The 20,773-nt window shown below is 44.9% G+C and overlaps 1 protein-coding gene across 1 annotated transcript; it reads left to right on the forward strand.

Moving 5' to 3' along the window:
- The first annotated feature begins 9 nt into the window (after positions 1-9).
- CENPQ (centromere protein Q) lies at positions 10-19,529 on the forward strand. Its single transcript, XM_048503120.1, has 10 exons — positions 10-127; positions 3,293-3,438; positions 6,453-6,501; positions 9,807-9,921; positions 12,203-12,271; positions 13,701-13,830; positions 15,962-16,081; positions 16,994-17,071; positions 17,757-17,882; positions 19,061-19,529. Exons 2-10 carry the CDS (start codon positions 3,322-3,324, stop codon positions 19,097-19,099), a joined length of 843 nt encoding a protein of 280 aa, XP_048359077.1. The 5' UTR covers positions 10-127; positions 3,293-3,321; the 3' UTR covers positions 19,100-19,529.
- Positions 19,530-20,773: the final 1,244 nt, after the last annotated feature.

The following is a 20,773-nucleotide window of genomic DNA, read 5'->3' on the forward strand; positions in this document are numbered from 1 at the left end:
GTCGCGGGGTTGCCCGACCGGGGAGGGGGAGACTTCCGACTGGGAGGGGTTTTGCCCGGCCGATCGACAAAACGAGGGCAGGTCTGGGAGCGAGGAGCGTTTGACTGTGTTGCTTGTCGTTACCAAGGTTTCTGGGCATGTGCAGAGGGCGGGAGGTGCGGTTTGCGGGAGTGGGCGGGTAGGTGGAAAGGAACCCGGCCTTGCCTTCATAGATCCCCACTGGGGTGCTTCCCTCGGCCTCAGCCAGAGGTCAGGGGATGCTCGCAGCTCTTAGAAAAACTCATTTATTTAACCCAGCCCTGGCCCACCCAGGACTAGCAAAGTTTCATTTTGCTACCCTTTGCTACCGAGTTTGATTTATTTAGTCCGCCCTTCACTGGCAAGTTTGATTTATTTGTTCATTTAGCCCCCCCCCCCTTTTCCTAACAAGTTTTATTTATTCATTTAGCTCCCCCTTTTGCTAGCAAGTTTTTATTTATTTAGTCCGCCCTTCACTGGCAAGTTTGATTTATTTGTTCATTTAGCCCCCCCCCTTTTCCTAACAAGTTTTATTCAATTAACCCCCCCCTTTTCCTAACAAGTTTTATTTATTCATTTAGCTCCCCCTTTTGCTAGCAAGTTTTTATTTATTTAGTCCGCCCTTCACTGGCAAGTTTGATTTATTTATTCATTTAGCCCCCCCTTTTGCTAGCAAGTTTTATTCATTTAGCCCCCCCTTTTCCTAACAAGTTTTATTTATTCATTTAGCCTCCCATTTTGCTAGCAAGTTTTTATTTATTTAGTCCAAGCCTCTTCACTGGCAGAGTTTGATTTATTTATTCATTTAGCCCCCCCTTTTGCTAGCAAGTTTTATTCATTTAGCCCCCCCTTTTCCTAACAAGTTTTATTTATTCATTTAGCCTCCCATTTTGCTAGCAAGTTTTTATTTATTTAGTCCGCCCTTCACTGGCAAGTTTGATTTATTTATTCATTTAGCCCCCCCCTTTTGCTAGCAAGTTTTATTCATTTAGCCCCCCCCCCTTTTCCTAACAAGTTTTATTTATTCATTTAGCCCCCCCCCCTTTTGCTAGCAAGTTTTATTTATTTAGTCCACTTTCACTGGCAAGTTTGATTTATTTATTCATTTAGCCCCCCCCTTTTGCTAGCAAGTTTTATTCATTTAGCCCCCCCCCCTTTTCCTAACAAGTTTTATTTATTCATTTAGCCTCCCCCTTTTGCTAGCAAGTTTTTATTTATTTAGTCCGCCCTTCACTGGCAAGTTTGATTTATTTATTCATTTAGCCCCCCCCCCTTTTGCTAGCAAGTTTTATTCATTTAGCCCCCCCCTTTTCCTAACAAGTTTTATTTATTCATTTAGCTCCCCCTTTTGCTAGCAAGTTTTTATTTATTTAGTCCGCCCTTCACTGGCAAGTTTGATTTATTTGTTCATTTAGCCCCCTCCTTTTGCTAGCAAGTTTTTATTTATTCATTTTTAGCCTCCACTCTCTTTTTTAACGAGTTTTATTTATTTGGCCCGCCTTTCACTAACAAGTTTTATTTATTCATTTAGGCCCCCTTTCGCCGGCATGTTTTATTCATTTAGCCCACCCCCCTTTTGCTACCAAGTTTTATTTATTTAGTCCGCCCTTCACTGGCAAGTTTGATTTATTTATTCATTTAGCCCCCTCCTTTTGCTAGCAAGTTTTTATTTATTCATTTCTTTAACCCCCGCCCCCTTTTGCTACCGAGTTTTATTTATTTAGTCTGCCTTTTGCTGGCAGGTTTTATTTATTTTCATCCCGTGACTTGACAAGAAACAAAAAGGGATAGTTAAGCTGCCGTTTCATTTTTCATGCTAAAAGAGGTTAGTGCTTGGATGCTGGACCCCCTCCTGGAAGTCCCAGCTTGCTATGGGGAGGCAGGCAGTGCCCAGCCACCTTTCCTCGCCTCTCGATTGGGAAACCCTACGGGGTTGCCATAAGTCAGCTTCTACTTGACCGCACTTTCTGTTCCCGTGTTCCGTTTTTATTTCCATACCAGCTGCTGTTTTCTTTCCATACCAGCTCTCAGAAACAAGTTAGGCTGAGAGTGTGGCACCTTCCGCACATGCAAAATAACGCGTTTTCAAACCACTTTCACAACTGTTTGCAAGTGAATTTTGCCATTCCGCACAGCTTCAAAGAGCACTGAAAGCAGTTTGAAAGTGCATTATTCTGCTTGTGCGGAATGAGCCTGTAAGTTGGGTAAAGGCTATCGATTGAGACTGATAGTTTTGCTGGGGCTTCGAGCCCACCTTTGCGACTCTTTTGAAAACAACTGCGAGGGGATCTACAGCTGTATAGGGGTTTCTTCTAGTTCAATCACATTAGGATGTTTGGAACTTAACTTAAAGATGGATTTGTAATTGGTTGACTGGCTGAACACAAAGAGCATCAATGGTTCATTGTCATCCTGGAGAGAAGTGAGTAGTGGAGTGCCGCAGAGTTCCGTGCTGGGCCCAGCGCTGTTCAGTATTTTTAACAGTGACCTGGATGGTGGAATAGAGGGCATGCTAATCAAATTATTGATGATACCACATTAGGAGAGGTAGTTAATTCCCTGGAGGACAGGGGCAGGATTCAAAATGATCTGGCAGGTTAGAGAGCTGGGCCAAAACTAACAAAATGAATTTCAACAGAGATAAATGTAAGATTCTGCACTTAGGCAGAGAAAATGAAATGCACAGATACAGGATAGGTGACACTTGGCTTGACAGCACTACATGTGAAAGGGGTCTGGGAGTCTTAGGAGACCACAAACTGATCATGAGTCAGCAGCATGATATGGCAGCCAAGAAAGCCAATACAACTCTGGGATGCATCAATAAGAGTATAGTGTCTCAATTGACGGAAGTAATTGTACCACTCTACTCTACATTGGGCAGACATCACCTTGAGTATTGTGTTCAGTTCTGGGCACCACAATTTAAGAAGGATGCTGACAAGCTGGAATGTGTCTAGACTAGACTTCTTGATTTGAAAAACTATTTCCGCCTCCTCAAGAGACAGAAACACCAGAAGTATATTGAGGCTGAATGGGAGCTAAACATTAGGACTGCCAGGGCTATTCGACAGTGGAATTCACTGCCTCAAAGAGTGGTGGAGTCTCCTTTGGAGGTTTTTAAAGAGAGGCTGGATGATCGTATGTCAGGAGTGCTTTGATTGTGTGTTCCTGCATGGCAGGGCATTGGACTTGATGGCCCTTGGGGTCTCTTCCAACTCTATGATCCTAAACTATATCTGTATTTGTGTGTGCACGCATTTTGGTTCTTCAGAATTCACCGAGGGCCTCCGTAGTTCTCTGATGCCTCCCAAAAGAAAAGGAGCTATGATGGCAAAGAGATCTCAAGGTCAACCCGGACCTTCCTGCGAAAGAAGAGAATCAGATGGGAGAAGAACAAGAAAGAAACCAGAGAGAGAAGTGAGTGATGTACTTTTCAAGTCAGCAGCAGAACCGCATTTTAAGAAGAGGCACAGTTTCACTGCTGCACTTGTAGAGGGGTTAAGTGGCTAAGTTTTTCCGAAGTCAGCACACTTGATCGATGAATGCACTCCGAGGCCTGGGTCACACCAACGGAATGTGTGTCCAACGGGATGTGCCACTTCAGACTTCTGGTGGGGAGAATAAGAAGCTCAAATGCTCCTTTGTGTAAAGTATGTGTGCAAAATGTCATCCTTTGGGTAAAATATGTCATGCTTTGCTTCCTTGGGGGCTGTGTGGTTGCCGTGCACGTCTCTGCTTCAGTCCAGGCTGTTTAAGGAAGTGACTATGGAAAAGTTTAACAATGTGCATTTTCCCTGAAGAATTACTGCTACTTGTTGTGGCTGTTTTGGCTTTTAAATGTTTGGGACTGGCACCATAGAGGCTCACTGCTTGCAAAACATGCATTACAAATCTTGTGGTCACAGAAGAAGGGGGCTGGTATTTTTGTCTGGGTTTTTTTGTTTTTTGCTGCAAAGAAAATGTGATGCTTGTGTAACCTCTAACTGTGGGTTCTGTGGGGCACAACTTGGAATGAGTTGCAACAACAATTTTTAAACAACAAAATGGTTTACTTTTGTTTACAATTAACACTTTTAAAACATCAACATTTAACGTTACAATTCAAGGTCCTGTTCAGGTTGCATTTCAAGTCCTTCTATTTACAGTCTACTGATATTGCCAAGTCCAAATTCTTCTTTGCAAGTTGGCTGGCTCCTGAAGACTCCAAGGGCTTGATGAACAGGTTGCAACATGATGAAGGTCTCCAGGAGAACTCTCACCCATTACAACCACAAAAGAAAACCCTGAAACAATAAACTTCAACATTTACAACATAGCAAAAACAACTACCTTCCCAGTAGTTCCCAATAATATTGCAATTACCTTAACAAGGTGTTAAGGGCTTATAGAAATCAAGGTCCGAGTCTGGTACCCTTGTCTTCTGCAAAGAGCTCTTTCAGCCTTTCTGCTGCTCTGAGTCTCCACCCCCTTACTGGGTCAACCCATTCTGGGCATGGGGGTTACACTTGTACCACTGAGATGTAATAGTTTTTAATTGAACATAGTCCTGCAGTACTTTATTTTAAGATCAGGATTACTTGTGCGTCAGCAGTGGTGCCATCAGTCTGTTTTGCAACATACTTTATTTATTCGTTTTATAGTCTTGCAACATTAACTACAACCTCATTAGATCACTAAAATTCCCTAATAGTCCCCCAGCATCGTTAACTTCGCTGAGGGATAAACATAAAATTGAACATAAAAACTGCATTAATACCAATAGAAAGAAAAATGGGAAGGAAAACGGGGAGGGGGCAAAGGAGGGGAGATCAGCTAGATCAGTGATGGCGAACATATGGCATGGGGGCCAGAGGTGGCACTCGGAGCCCTCTCTGTGGGCACACGCTCACAGAGTTCATCATGTCGGGGGGGGTGTGTGTGGAAAATCTCACACACACACCCCACACACACATCTAGGCTGGCCTGGGCCGCTGGGCACAACGCCCCACGGCGAACAGGGAGGATTTGGCTGGCAGGCCTGGGGCCTGTGCTCCAGGTGGCTGATGCCCAAGGGGGGGGGGCAGAGGCGGCGGAGATGCTAGAGAGGTGCAGAGCGGTGGACGTGGGACTTGCTGGAGGCTAGAGCAGGCTGGCCCCTGCTTGAACAGATAGGGTGGAGGCACTGGAGCAATGCAGGGCAGAGCGGCGGGTGCACGCAGGACTAAAACATCAGTATTCAGGTTAAATTGCCGTGTTGGCACTTTGCGATAAATAAGTGGGTTTTGGGTTGCAATTTGGGCACTCGGTCTCGAAAAGGTTCGCCATCACTGAGCTAGATGGAGACCATTGCTGTCTTCAACCATAAGCCTGCTGGAACAGCTCTGTCTTACAGGCCCTGCAAAATTGCACAAACAGCCCCATCCAAAGGGAGGGGTGGGGGAGGCAAAAGGACTTGAGGCAGTGACCTTGTGGTGGCGTGTTTGCCCTCCCTGGGCACTTGCCCTGGCAGAGGAGACAGACACAACCGTGGCCACTCTTCAGCCCTGCCACAGTGAAAACCAGAAGATCAGGCCGCCGTGGGTCCGTGCTGGCGTCCTAAATGGATGCCAGCATGGGCTGTGGGTGCGGGACAGGGCATTCCTAGAAAATCTGTAAGCCCTGTGGGGCTTTCTGGTGGCAGAGGGGTTTGGGGCCTTTATTTTTTTTGTTCCCTGCGCCTCTGGAAAGCCCTCTTGGAGGCGATGGGGCGCCACCGCATCCCAGCAGCTTTGTATGGGCCCAAGTCTCACTTGACAGAGTGTTCCGCCTGTCTGGGACCAGAGCCAAAAAAGTGTTGGATCAATAAAACGTGTGTAATTAATCTGTATTGCACTGTCATAATTAAGAGCAGCAGTGGTGTAGGAGGTTAAGAGCTCGTGTATCTAATCTGGAGGAACCAGGTTTGATTCCCAGCTCTGCCGCCTGAGCTGTGGAGGCTTATCTGGGGAATTCAGATTAGCCTGTACACTCCCACACATGCCAGCTGGGTGACCTTGGGCTAGTCACAGCTTCTCGGAGCTCTCTCAGCCCCACCCACCTCACAGGGTGTTTGTTGTGAGGGGGGAAGGGCAAGGAGATTGTCAGCCCCTTTGAGTCTCCTGCAGGAGAGAAAAGGGGGATATAAATCCAAACTCTTCTTCTCTTCTAAGAAAGGAATGTGTTGTTGAACTGTTCCAAGAGATTGTAGTGACTTGTGGGCACAGTCATGTCATGAAATATTGCATATAAAAAAATGGACAAACCAAGGCTGATAAAACGAAGACTTGTGTTTGTTTACTGACTTTCGAGTTGCCTCATGTCCAAATGCTGAAGCGTGTTGTGCGTTGGATCGGGAATGCGCTGTGTAAAGAATTGAGAAACCGCCTTCTGTTAACAATTCAAACATCAGTTGTTTTATCCCTGTTTCTTTACAGCAAAGTTCACAACCGGTAAAGAAGAAGCGGAAGGCACAGTCTGCTGGAGGTACAAAACTCTTTTTGTTCACATACTGAGGGATTTTCCTTGCATCTTGCTTAACACACCAAGGAGTATCTTTACAGCTGTTAAATGTGTGTTTTGTTAACGTTTGTTTCCTTAGTTATATTAATCTGTGGATGATTCGCCTGCAAGGGAAGGGAGTGAAAGGGACAGGACCAGCCCACCTGGACATGGCCCACCCACCCTAGCAGAGGAAGGGGAACGTTAGGGAGGGATTTGCAGGGTTGCCATGCAAGGGAACGGGAGAGAGGGAGGGGAGCGAGGGGCCCCTTGCCCCTCCCCTCCCTTGCAATCATTGTGCAATGACACCTGTTCGAACCATTCGCTTCCCCTTTTCTTCCTTTTCCACTTCACCAGACTCCGCCACAGCAACACGTGGCCGGGCATGCTAGTATATATATAAAAATTCAGGGGAACGGCGCAATTCCTCATACTTGCAAATAGTGAAGTGCTTTTTAGCAGGGAGTAAATAGCAGCTTGCTGCAGTTTGGATATATCCAGTGAAAAACCAGTAAAAGGGGAAAGATGTGCAAGCAACGTTTCAGAAGCCCGGCTGTTGCTATAGAGGCGTTCTTGTTTCCACATAGCTCTGTGGTGTCACGGGGGCTTCTTCTAAAAGGGACAGCCTTGCGTCTGTGGGGGAGGTGCTGCCTGAGAACCGTGCGTGTGCCCATGTGGGAGTGTGGAATTGTTCCTGCCAAACTCCTCCCAATAACCAGACTCAGGTTTGCAGAAATCAGGCTTATTGCGTCTGAGTGAGGAACAGTTACGTCCCAGAGGGTTTTTCCCCCGAGTCTAATATTTGTTTACCAAACAGCCGATATCCCCTCCCCACCCCAAACAGTTTCCCCCAAAAGCTTAAAGCATTCCCAGGCTGTGCAGCTCCTCCCAGGCCAAAACCCTGATAAGGAGCAGGTGTTGCCTGGCTAGCCTGAGAAACTGTTACAACCGTCCATAAACAAAGCAAGTCCAAGCAAAGGATTCTTTGGTGTTTCATCTCCCCTGGCAATCCATGACAAGACCCAAGGGGACCGGGGCTTGACAGGAATAACCCATGACCACCCCAAGTCTCCACTTGGCAAAACTTTGCTTTCCCTAACTCCCAAGTGACCTACTTCTCTCTGGATATTTCTGTTGTCACCTTCTAGCCTCAAAGAATGTCTCCTGCTCCAGGATTAGTGTTTCAGCACTCCTTACAGATAGACTTGGGTGCTCCATGGGTGAAGGAATCTCCAACTGCCCACTCCCCTTATTCCTCTTGCACAGGCATGGTTGAATTAATCAGAGATCAAGCTACCAGCGTGGTGCAGTCGTTATGAGGAGGTGGATTCTGATCGGGATAACCAGATTTGATTCCCCACTCCTCCGCCCGAGTGGCAGAGGCTTTTCTGGTGAACCAGATGTGTTTCAGCACTCCTGCATTCCTGCTGGATGACCTTGGGCTAGTCACTGTTCTCTCTGACTTCTCTCAGCCCTACCTGCCTCACAAGGTTTCTGTTGTGGGGAGAGGAAGAGAAAGGAGCCTGTAAGCCACCTTGAGTCTCCTTACAGGAGAGAAAGTTGGGCTATAAATCCAAACGCCGCCGCCTCCTCCTCCTCCTCTTCTTCTTTTAGTTCTTCCAATTATAAAGAAGTTTAATCAAAGCATATACGTACAGCGAACAGAAAAAAGGTGAGCACACTCTGTTCTCTATCCCCGGTCTAACTTATTCCTAAAAATGGTTCAAGTTCAAGATCGGTTGTACTCAGAAATAATCCATTCCCTAAGTTTCCTGGGGTGGAGGGTTCCTCCCGTTCGTTCAGCCGCGTTTGTCCGAGGTGGCATTCATTGCTGAATTGTTCATGTTAAATGGACAGAGCTTGAAAGAAGAACAGAATACATCTGAAGAGAACTTCTGTGATGGACAGCTGCATTCGAAAGAGTTGGCCTGGTTATAGAGCAGGTCTCTGGAAAGGCATTTGAGCATGTGCAAAGTGAAGAGCCAACTACTGTAACTTTGGTGTGAATCCAGAGGTACAGGACATTTTCCCACAGCATTGTTATACCTGCGTTATTCCCTGTGGCAGCAGCCGTGTCTGCCTGGAGTGCAGGTGGCTCAGGCGTGTTTACAGGCCTTGCTGATTCCTGCTTCATAGTCTTGAGAGTTTATTGTTGTAGCTGGCCAGGATGTCTTCCATGGGGGTTTCAGAGGCCGCATAACACCTTGATTGTTCTCTGTAATTCCTGAGCCCCCTTCTCTGCTTCTTTCTGATTGGAGATTGGTCTCTGTAATTCCTGGTCACTGTAATTCCTGAGCCCCTTTCTCTGCTTCTTTCTGATTGGAGAGCATCTTCTATGGAGAAAGAATTTTGCCATCAGAAGCTTAACAGGAAGGGAGAGAATTTGACCCACACTTCCTCTACAGGCAAATGGGGTAGGAAGGGAGAATAAATGTATTGTCGAAGGCTTTCGCGGCTGGAACCACTGGGGTGCTGTGTGGTTTCCGGGCTGTATGGCCGTGTTCTAGCAGATCCTCTGAAGATGCCAGCCATAGATGCAGGCGAAACATCAGGAGAGAATGATGCTAGAACATGGCCATACAGCCCGGAAACTGTCATGCCCCCACAGAGCCTTTGTTTATTTCCCCTTTAAGATTTAGTCTCCCCACAGATAGTATGGGTTTAGCTATGTTTTGTATAGTATTCAATGGGAGGGAACCTAATTTAGTTCTGTCCCTTTAAGAAGCCCTAGGGCTGGTGTTCTACGGCAGTTATTACCTGGCAACCCGTCTGGTTTTGGCAGTTAGGTGCCAACGGAAGCTGGGTGACAGCAACAAGTTAGACAGTCAAAGATGTTATAGGCTCACAGTATTTATGTGAATAAGTTCCAGCCTCCAGAAAGTTTCTGCAACAAAGTAGCCTTTATTTAGTTAGACCCGGGAGGAGTCAGGGTCTGTCAACGATGTTACAATTGAAGCTTTAAGTGTTGAACTGTTAACTGAGTCAGTGAGTCTTACATTCTGCTTTGGCCGGGTGTAGGGCACCTAAATAACCACCTGGGAAGCAGAACAGAAACCACACAGCACCCCGGAGAATAAATGGTTTGTCTTCCTGGTGTCTGATTTTTAAATGACAACAGCAACGAGGGATTCAAGCGCTTGCCCCTAGCATGATAAATCTGATTAGAAAATGTAAGAGCAGGATCCCGCCATTGTGTTCCATAGCAGACACAGGCTTGTCCAGGCTTGGCTGTCAAGTTTGGTTTTCCCCATGACGATATGCTTAGAAACTCCTTTGTTCTCTGTTGGCAGGAATACCTTCTCCAGAGAGAAAAGTTGTGGTGACTGCAGGCCAAAGAGCAAAGTGGCAGCCAGTTCCAGAGAGCATTAGAGCGCGCCTGCAATCCATCATGCGTGGAGTAATATTGTAAGTACCAAATGCACCTCCATCAGTATTGGACTCCTTAATATTACAAAGCTTCATCTACACTGAGAATTTTGTTGGAGCTTCAGCCGGAAACTATGGGTTGGATCCAAACCCCTGCTTATAGAAGGGCTTCTTGTGAGCCCGCTGTTCTTGCAGAGCTGGTTGAAAAAGAACAGGAATAAAACACACCTCCATCAATAGAGACGACATGCCTGGCGTTGATCTTCTGCACATGCTCCAGATATCAGGACCAAGTTGGAAGATCTTTTCGGCAAGCAGACACGTTCTGTTCCTGACAGAATCTGCAAAAACAAAATCACAGCTAAATTGTTGGGTATTTCCTAAGCTTTGACCCCTTCTTTTAAACAAAGGTATTTCCCAAGACACTCATTTATATACCAACAGTACAGACTGTATAGTCACTGGGAGTCTAGTTATTAGCAACAGCAGTTTAGATCTCCTTATAATAATCAACAGGAAGTGTTAGACAGAGAGGAAAGTTACCATACACGCTCCCCATGTTTAACAAATAAAGGAGAAGGCTCTTGACTAAATTTAGACCTCTGGTTTTTAATAGGTTGGCTTGTTTGAGCCATATTTGGTCTACTATTACCCAGGAAAAATGAGTATTGGGTATAATAAATGTTAAGCATTATTGATGCTTTAAATTGTTTCCGTGGTCTCGATGTTTACTGGATGTTTTTCACCTTCTACACTGTCTTTATGTCTGGAAGTTTCTGAACTCCTGAGTAGCGGTGCTGTTAAAATGGTTCTCAAGTTGGAACGCAGCACAGGGTTCTACGACAGGTATTTTGCCATAGGCAAAAAGGATGATAGAAAAAAAACTTATCCTGAATCTAAGGGTTCCCTTCATGAATACCTTGCAGGTGCGGAAGTATTTTTTCGATGTAAGTGCTTTATACGTCTATAACCTTGTCTTTGAGAGCATTTCTCTAATTTAAAAGAGAAAATATTTGAATAGGAGCTTTTCAGTACTCCCCCAAACTTCCACTTTTCCCACTGTTTTTGTTTGGTTGGTTGGTTTTTCCAGGCTGTGACGCTGTTTTTCATTTACTCAGAGTACCACCCTCCACAATTTCTGCCCCACAGGATCAGCCAGTCACTAACTATCTTGCCTCTTTTAAAATATGGAGGGAGTTGTGACCATTTCACATCACAGGCCCGCTCACTTACAGAAGCATCACCAAACAGTGTCACAGGTTGGCCACAAAGGAGGCAAGAGACAAGGTGTATTGAATGGCTTTTTTGTACCCATTAAGCTGGTGGAGTGGGATATCATTTAATGCCTCCTCCAGGGAATGTTTTTCATCTAGAAAACGATCAATTCTTGTTTGCTCAGCTTCTTTGCAACCGTATAAAGTTGAGGAAAGGGAGGGGGAGCGAAGACTTTTTTTCTGGAATGCTTTTTTGCACCCCTTAAGCTGGTGGAGTGGCAGAAGATATATGACAAAATAAAATACTCTAAGGCTCATTCCGCACATGCAGAATAATGCACTTTCAAACTGCTTTCAGTTCTCTTTGAAGCTGTGCGGAATAGCAAAATCCACTTGCAAACAGTTGTGAAAGTGGTTTGAAAACGCTTTATTTTGCGTGTGCGGAAGTGGCCTGTGAGTCACTGAGTAACACTTATCAGCCAGTGGAAGACAGAAGGTCAGCTCTCTTTAGCATAGATAATCCACTATAACAATTTGTCTGTAAGAGCAGCCAAGTAGATGAGTAAACAATAACCAGCTCCCGGCCAGTAGCCAAAACCTCTCAAACAAGAAAAGTAGAGTTTAAAACCAAAATACGATTAAAAAATGTAGTCAAAAATTTCTGCAAGAAGGGACCTTGAAATTAAGCCAGGGAAGATAAAAAGGAGCTCATACAGCTCACCTCCGGACACCATCTTCCCCCAAGGGGCAAGAGTAAATAACTGAACACACATCTCTAGCAAATGACCACGTTTTGGCAGCCACCTATATTGTGCCATTTTAACTGGAAATCGTGACGATATTTATTTAGCACATTAGCATGGTGCTTTGGGGATAATAATGCAAGAAGCTCTCTTTTTATTTCACCGGTCAATCAGCAGCCTTACTTGAAGAGTGGTCATGAAATTAAAAGCTAGACCAGCCCTTTCTATGGAAATAGGCTGTTTTCTTCTGTTCAATGACATTTTCTTCTGCCAAATGTCATGTAATGTTCCTGGCAAGAGCGAGAAATGCAAAGAATGTTGTCAACCTGTGAGAAGGTAACCTTTAACCTTTGCTCTTTCCAGAACTATTGTTTATGAAAGTACCCAAAGCCAAGGACAAATTGAAAAGCACTTAAACTGCATCAAGGAAAGGTAATGCTATGTTTGGGTGGAACTTGCTGTGCAAAGGTGTGGTTGATAGAATAGTATTGCATGTAGGGGTTTTCAGTCCAGGGAGTGATTCACGTTTGCATTCCCTGCAGCAGCAGCAGCAGTATTGGTGAATGCAAATCCTATGTTTGGGTCAGGTCCATTCCACCCAAACACTTACTGATTGGTTCCCCACCTGGGGACATGACAATTAACATTCCCTTCTCACTGGACACAGTGTGTAACAGACTTCCCTCTGTGATACACCTCTGAAGATGCCAGACATAGATGCAGGTGAAACGTTAGGAACAAGATCCACCAGACCACGGCCACACAGCCCGGAAAACCCACCATAACCAGAAAGTATGTTGTATAGTTAAATATATTACAAGCAGCATGCCAAAAATTAATAATGAATTATTCAAATATATGGAAATGGTTGCAAGAATAATATTTGCAGCAAAGTGGAAAGCAGAGAAATGCCCAACTCAGGAAAATCGGCAGAATATGGTGTCATGGCAGGTATAACATCTTATACGTATAACAGACCAAAATGGGCGTTTCAGGAAAAACAATGCTTTTTTATGCATATGTGGTAGGAGACTCAGATGAGAATTAAAGGGAAAGATGTGAGAGAGAAATGTTTCAAAATATTTTTGTTCACCGCCCTGAGCCCTCCAGGGGAGGGGGGTCTATAAGGCCAATCAATCAATCAATCAATCAATCAATCAATCAATCAATCAATCAATCAATCAATCAATCAATCAATCAATCACAACGATGAACAGCAATTATTTCTAATCTGTAAGTGTATTTCCTTTAAACTGTGGTCAGAAACTGTGGCCCTTTCCCCACTTACCTTTGCTGCGTGCTGCTCCCAGCGTGCGGCATCTCTGGCGCACACCCGGGTGTCCCTGCGCTCTGCGCGGGGTCATCAAAAGGCGCCGTTTTGAGGAGTGCCAGGGATGCCGCGCGCTGAGGGGGCTCGAGAGTGGCAGCGTCGGGGCGGCTGCGCTGTCGCCGCCCCTGTAGTGGGGAGTGCCCTGGGACCCCACGCTACTTGAGGAGAGTAGCGCGGGGCTTAAGGTAAGTGGGGAAAGGGCCAATATTTAGATCACAGAACTCTTTCTGGTTAAACAAAATGATCACCTTTAGGAAGTTAAATCTGTGTTACAGTGAGTGGCGTTAGATATAGACTATTACAGCAGATACTGGAGCTAATTTTTGGACACTGCTGTGAAAAAGGAACTCACAGCCTTATGGGACAGTGAAACGTGTGTGAAATTCTACATTTGGGTGACATCCTGTATTGTGTGTGAAATCCTAAGTTTGGTGCGCCGTTTGGATCTGCAGTTTTAAATGCTACAGTGATGGAAGAGATGGGGATGTTACAATTATAGAGGTAACCTTCTGTTTCATCTTTTTGATCAAGGCTTGTGAAACACTTTGAGACTCTGAAAGTCCCTGTAAAGAAACGAGGTGTCCTGAAAAGTGTCCAGAAGCTTCAGTCGGAGGAAGAAGAAAAGATTGCAGCAATTGAAGCAGGCTTGGTGGAACTGCAGGTGAGGAAGGGAGAGAGGGTACACTTTGAAGGGGCACGTCCTCAGATCCAGGGGCTTTCCGCACCGACAGAGTTGTACTGGGTTCTATCTAGGTTCACCTCAGTGTATCCGCACTGCAACTGAGCTCAACGTTGTTTTGTCTCAGTTCCCCTCCCTCAGAACTGTGACATCCCTGTCGCAGTTATGAACTGCACCTTTCTGCTGGAACAAGGTCGATACCGCTTCGAAGCTTCGAAGTGCGGACGCATCGAAACGACACCTCATCCGTTCAACCAATCAGGAGCCGCTTTTGTGGCGTGCGCAGAACGGGAGAGTCGTGGCGGGCATGTAACTGTAAACTGTAAAAAAAAAAGAACGCTCCTGTTTCCCATGGTAACACAAGCTCCAATCATGATCGAGGAGCGAAACAAGATGATCCCGCCCACTTAGCTCGGTTCCAGGGGGCCAAGTAAGTTGCTGTGCGGACAGCCTGGAATCGCCCCCTACTGAAGGGAACCAAGTCGACCTTAGCTCCCTTCTGTAGTGCGGAAAGCCCCAAAGATAGACAGGAGAATCAAGCCCGTTAGAAAATGTTTTTTGAGGTTTAGGTGACTTTATCAGGGATCGTACTCAATCAGTCCAAAGTGGTGAGCAGAAAACTGAAGAGAGCAGGCTGTCTTCAGAATATCAAGCCTTGCAAATTGCCAATATGTGTTTGGGAATTGTCCCTTGCTGAGTTGTTTTACCTTCTTGGCTTACTTATAGTCCACCTTTCTCACTAAGGAAGGCTGGTTACAGCTAGAAGCAGTTCTGCAAGAACAATAGATTATGGACAGATGCTTTGACTCTCAAAAAGCCAGTTTTTCTGAAAGGTGCTACTGGAAGAGAATATAGTCAACAAAGTTAGTTAACTAAGCATTAAAATACTATGTAAGACAGGGACTATGAAACTGGAGAGCAGTGTACTGAGACATATTATGTACAACAACCAATCTGGATTACAAAATCTGAACAATGCAGTCAATGCCACGTTTTATTTATACACACACACACACACACACACACACACTGAAATTCATCTTGAATTCCAGACATTAACTACAGCCTTGTTCACTTTGTGCAAATGCTCTCCTGACCAGTTCTGTTCGGCACATGCTGTGGGTTTCAGTAGGACCATGGGTTTTAACTTTTTGTATATACCCATTTTTCTTTCTGCTGTGGAACTGACATGTGGGCTCCCATCAGGGCCAGACCCCAACTTAGGGCGATGCTAGACAAAACACGTTTTTAAAAAAACTGTACCCATATTTTGGCAAAGGAAGATATAGATTTTTATGGGGTGGGTTTGGGGGCGTAACCATGCCCCCCCACCCCTGGGGGTGTGGCCATGCCTCCAAAGCTCCGGCTGTGGCCCTCGTGCTTATAAAAGCATCTCTCCGAGGCCGGGGACAGCAGTATCTTCTCCCCAGAGGGGAGGGAAGAAGGGACTGCCGGTTGGGAGCCCAGCCGGTGGGGGTGGGGGTGGAGCTTCAGACATGTAATGTGGGGTTGAACCCGTGAACCCCTCCTTACCTACGTCCTTGGGAAAGTTGCTTGGTGTGTGAGGTAGGAATGCTTCCTTCTCCCACAGTGTCATTTTTTAACAACTCACTTCCCACAGTTGCTGAGGGAAACTTGGACCCAGACATCTGCTTGACCCTAAATTAACATCAGCAAAGTGGCTGTATACTCCTTGGCTATGCTATGCTGTTCACACCTTGGGTGCTGTGTGGTTTCCGGGCTGTATGGCCGTGTTCTAGCAGCATTCTCTCCTGACGTTTCGCCTGCATCTGTGGCTGGCATCTTCAGAGGAAGATGCCAGCCACAGATGCAGGCAAAATGTCAGGAGAGAATGCTGCTAGAACACGGCCATACAGCCCGGAAACCACACAGCACCCAAGTGATTCCGGCCGTGAAAGCCTTCGACAATACAATGTTCACACCTTGTCAGTCATTCTGTATTCTCATGCGAACATCTCTTCTATTTCAACAGAATGCCACTGTCCATGTAGAAATCCATAAGAAGTTGCTGAGTCTTGCACAAATGTTCGCTAGGTTAATGGTTTCTTGCATTAAAGCGTGCTCTTAGTTTGTATTTCCCTTTTCAATCCAGGACGCCATAGGCACATCGGTGGAAGAAGCAAAGGTCTTAGATGAAGAAATCACAGATCTTCAGAAAGAAGTAAAGGCGTTAAAACGTGAGTTGGCAGCAGAAGAAGAGATGATGCAGAAGGTAGGTAAAAGATGGGGCTGGCATTCACGGTCAAGAAAGAGAATCTGGTTTGTGTTGTTTATAGGGCTTCACAAAGAAATACATGTTCTTTCTAAATCAGTGGTCGGCAACCTTTAACACCCAAAGAGCGATTTGGACTCGTTTTCCATGGAAAAGAAAACACTTGGAGCCGCAAATACTTTTTGACATTTAAAATGAAGATAACACTGTTTATATTGTTTTTTTAATCTTTACGCTTTGTATAAACAATTATAGTGTGTTGCTTATGAAATCCATGAAGTGCTACTGAGAAAATGATATTTTATTTATGTAAAGAACACATTTTGAACTCTCAAAAAAATAATAACAAAAAAAACCATGCCGAGTTGAAGGTCTCTTTCAAATGAATTAAAAAGCTGAGCTTAAATTATCCATGTAGCAAACAAAAAATGTCGTGAGCCGTCATCCAAACGGGTAGGATAGACAGCGGCAGCGACGCCAATGATGGCAAGTTGCACTTGGGACCCAGCAAGCGCGCCTCCTTCCCTGGCCCCTCCTTCCTTCCTCCCTCTGGCGTCCTTTCCCCTCCTTCCCTCGTCTGGCGCCTGCTGTCATCTGCCCGGCTGGGGGCGTCCTCCGTAGACGGCCTGGGGTAGTTGTGTGCTTACTTATTATGGCAAAGCGTGGTCCTCAGGTTGCTCAAGTCCCAAGCCACACGGAGCCTCAGTACAAGGATGAAAAAACCGCATGCGGCTCTGGAGCCGCGGGTTGCAGACCCCTGTTCTAGGTAATCTCTCTCTGGCGTAGCATACTTTTATAGTTCTCTTGTTCAACAGCAAATTTTCCTTCAGAATAAGGAAGCGGGAGGGAATTCGACAGAGTTCTGCTTATAGTCCGTGGGATCACAATTTCATTTGTTTTTTCCTCCTTTAGCTGTTTTTGAAAGAAAGCAATGATGTTCTTGCTCTCCCTAAACTCCAGAAAGAGAGCCTTGAAGCACCTCTTCTTCAGGTAAGTAGTCAGGACAATCTGTTCCTGGGGGAGGAGGTTTTTGGGCAGTAGCTGAATGACACGACCTGAACTATTTCATCCACTGGGGATGTTCTTATCTACTAATGCATTGTGCATGTTGAAGGTACATCCAATTCTTGTGTTCAGTATTCCTGTGAATTTTTGAAGGGACAGGTTTTTTTCTACCTGTGATTAAAGGACCCTTATTTGGAGATACACAGAAAACTGATCTTTGTGTATAATCTGTGATTGTCTAGGTACAATTTGGGGGGGGATTGGTGGTGTCTGTTACACTGTACCTTCTCATTGTTAACTTCCATCAACAGCTAACATTCTAACATCTGTTATCTAATTTTGACTTTTGCTGTTATCTTTACTTCTAGTTCACCATTTGGTCTGTTTATCAGTTGTTTTATTGATGTTTTAAATATTTATTATTAATGTTTTTGGGTTGTTTACAGGATCGTTTTATGCCACCCCAAGTTTGGAAGGAGAGGGGTAGCCTATCAAATCTAATAAAATAAATAGTATTGCTAGTATTTCACCCAGTTGTCAGGGCCTTCTTTATGTGCCATAACCATTTGCTTTTTTTGTATCCTTTAACAACCTGATGTTTTGCCGTGAATTGATTTTAGTTTTTTTAATGAACATTGTTTTTCTCCCAACATTGTTCACATTTGTCCAGGAGCTGATATTAAAGATCCCGAACCAAAAAGGTGTCCTTACAGACTTGAACAAAATTCAGCAGTCAAAGGAGATGAAGGCTATGTTGGTTTCTCTTGAACAAGCCTATGAAAATATGGACGAATATGTAAGTCAGAGCACCCCTTGCAAGAGGCTCTATGTTTTTTTTTTATTGTTACCCTGTTTCCCTGAATATAAGACATCCCCTGAAAATAAGACGTAGTAGAGGTTTTGCTGAAGTGGGAAATATAAGGCAATCCCCCGAAAGTAAGACATAGCAAAGTTTTTGTTTGAAAGCATTCCTGATGAACAGAACACAGAAAAATGAGACATCCCCTGAAAATAAGACATAGTGCATCTTTGGGAGCAAAAATTAATATAAGACGCTGTCTTATTTTCGGGGAAACATGGTAGTCCTATAGTGACTGTGAGGAAATGGTCCTAGCTTGCTTTGAAATTGCAAATTATGCTGTTTTCTTATATTACTTAAAATGGTAATCCCTCAGGATGGTAGTCCAGTGGTTTCATTCACCTTCTTAAGAAATGAGGTGAGGTGCCACCTTAGCTGCAGGGGGCATCAATGCCAGTGGGGTTTGGCACCTTTTTGAAATAGTAGGTCAGGCCACCCATTGATTCTTGATTTCTGATGGGAGACAACTCTGTTGTTCAGTTGATCATTCAAGAGCTGCTGTTTTGGAACAGTGCTTGGAAACTGTTTGCAAGTGAAGAACTCAGCTTGATTTCATCCCAGGTAGAAGTGATGCTTGGAGGGAGGTCTGGAACAGTTGCCCGTCTTTGTGAAAGAGGGCACATTTCCTTTTGTGACCAAAGGAGTAGCTTAGATGTTCTTTGAGCTCAAGTTAACTTCTTGATGAAAAAAGAGGAATTGAAATGTTACCAGATTTCCTGTGATCAAAGGCTCCACCGATCTTGGACAAGACAGTGCCGAATTAATGCTTTTGTAAGTTACAGTGTTCACTGCTCTCGTTAGCTTTATGTAAAGATGTCTTGGAAGATGTTTCAAAGAATTCCTAATGTTCAAGAGCAAGCTCCTCTCTTCACTATCTCTTCTTTCAGGAGACCCGCCCTTCTTCCCTCCATCCAAACTTAATGCGTTTGGTGATTTCTAAAGGACAGTGTCAGACTACTGATAAAAGGACATCTCCTGATCTCTTTCCACTGAGATTTTAAAGCTTGCTTATCCCATCTATGCTTTTGCATCGTTTCGCTTTCATGAGCTTCACTGGAAATTACATGAGAATCTGTTGCTTCCTCTTTACATTCCCACTTTTTTGCCTCCTGTAGGTCCAAAAACCTAACATTTTGAAGTCGGAACCGCTGTGATTCTTCCTGAACAGACCTCCTAAACAAAGTTACACGGATCCTGCACATCAAAGAACCAAAGCATATGCTGCAACTCATTTTCCTCTTACGAGAAAGCTCAGTGTGAATCAGTTGGTTTGCAAACTCTGGAACGCTGGTGCCCTGTCTTTCCCAAAATTTCCCAATATCTTGAATTCTGGCATGTCTAATATCCACAGTTTCTGTGTAAAAACAGGTTTTTTGCTTCTTGCTGCACCTGAATTCACCAGGTGATGTTTTCCCTTTTGTATTGTCAAGACCTTGACTATTACCATATTCATGACATTCCACACCTCAAAGATGGCAACAGGCTATCTTTGTACAGTCGGACAATATTTGTATAATACTGAACATTTGTCTTTCTCAACCCTGCTCTTTTTCCGGAGAACTGAATAAAACTGTTTAAATGCAACCATCCTGATCACTATGCATCTTGACATTTTAATCTACAAATCACACAAGTTGTGACTTAATTTGTGTTAAAGCCTGTCCTGTTCTGAAAAGCACAACGTAGCTGACTGTATCTAACATGAATGTTCATGCAGTAATCTGGGAGTAATCCTGATCTACTGTAGAGACAGGAGCTCTATGGTCTATGATGGATCAATGTCAGACCTGCGCCATGCTCGGCCTGGCAGCTCGCACATCCACACGTCCAGGTCACAGATGGTGCTGCCGCTGTCATTGCTCGAGGCTAAGGAGGCCTCCCCCTGTTTGCATGTAGAGAAGAAGAGAGTTTTGGATTTATATCCCCCCTTTCTCTCCTATAGGAGACTCAAAGGGGCTGACAATCTCCTTGCCCTTCCCCCCTCACAATAAACACCCTGTGAGGTAGGTGGGGCTGAGAGAGCTCCGAGAAGCTGTGACTAGCCCAAGGTCACCCAGCTGGCATGTGTGGGAGTGTACAGGCTAATCTGAATTCCCCAGATGAGCCTTCAGAACTCAAGCGGCAGAGCTGGGAATCAAACCCGGTTCTTCCAGATCAGAGTGCACCTGCTCTTAGCTACTGCTCTTAGCCACTACGCCACTGCTGCTGTAACTAGTCAATAGAGCTTAACTGTTTATTCTTATCTGCCTTTCCCTGCAGGAGTGAACTATCTGTCCTAAACAATGCCGCTGTTCCCACCATCTTTTCTAATGCTGATATCATGGGAATGCGAGGATGGGGGGATTAGGGGTTGAACTTTCTGTAATTTACAGGTATATACCAAGCCAGGGAGCCAAACTTTAGTTTCGGCTATCTGAGCCCTGGATTGACATGGTTCCAATAAAGCTCTTGAAACCTTGAGTCTTGTTTGATGACCCGTGTAACTGACCCTTACAATCACCTGCTTTTGTTGCTTTGAAGCTATCTCGCATAAGTGTAATTATTGGAAAATAAAGTTTACATAGGGGCTTTTACAAAGGCACTACAGAAGGGAGCTAAGGTCGACTCGGTTCCCTTCAGTGGAGGGCGATTCCAGGCTGTCTGCACAGCAACTTACTTGGCCCCCTGGAACTGAGCTAAGTGGGCGGGATCATCTTGGTGCCTGTCTCGCTCCTCGATCGTGATTGGAGCTTGTGTTACCACGGGAAATGGGAGCGTTCTTTTTTTTTAGTTTTTACAGTTTACAGTTACATGCACTTTCTGCCCGCCATGACTCTCCCGTTCTGCGC

Source organism: Sphaerodactylus townsendi, linkage group LG01 (genome assembly GCF_021028975.2).
Source record: "Sphaerodactylus townsendi isolate TG3544 linkage group LG01, MPM_Stown_v2.3, whole genome shotgun sequence".
Lineage (NCBI taxonomy): Eukaryota > Metazoa > Chordata > Lepidosauria > Squamata > Sphaerodactylidae > Sphaerodactylus > Sphaerodactylus townsendi.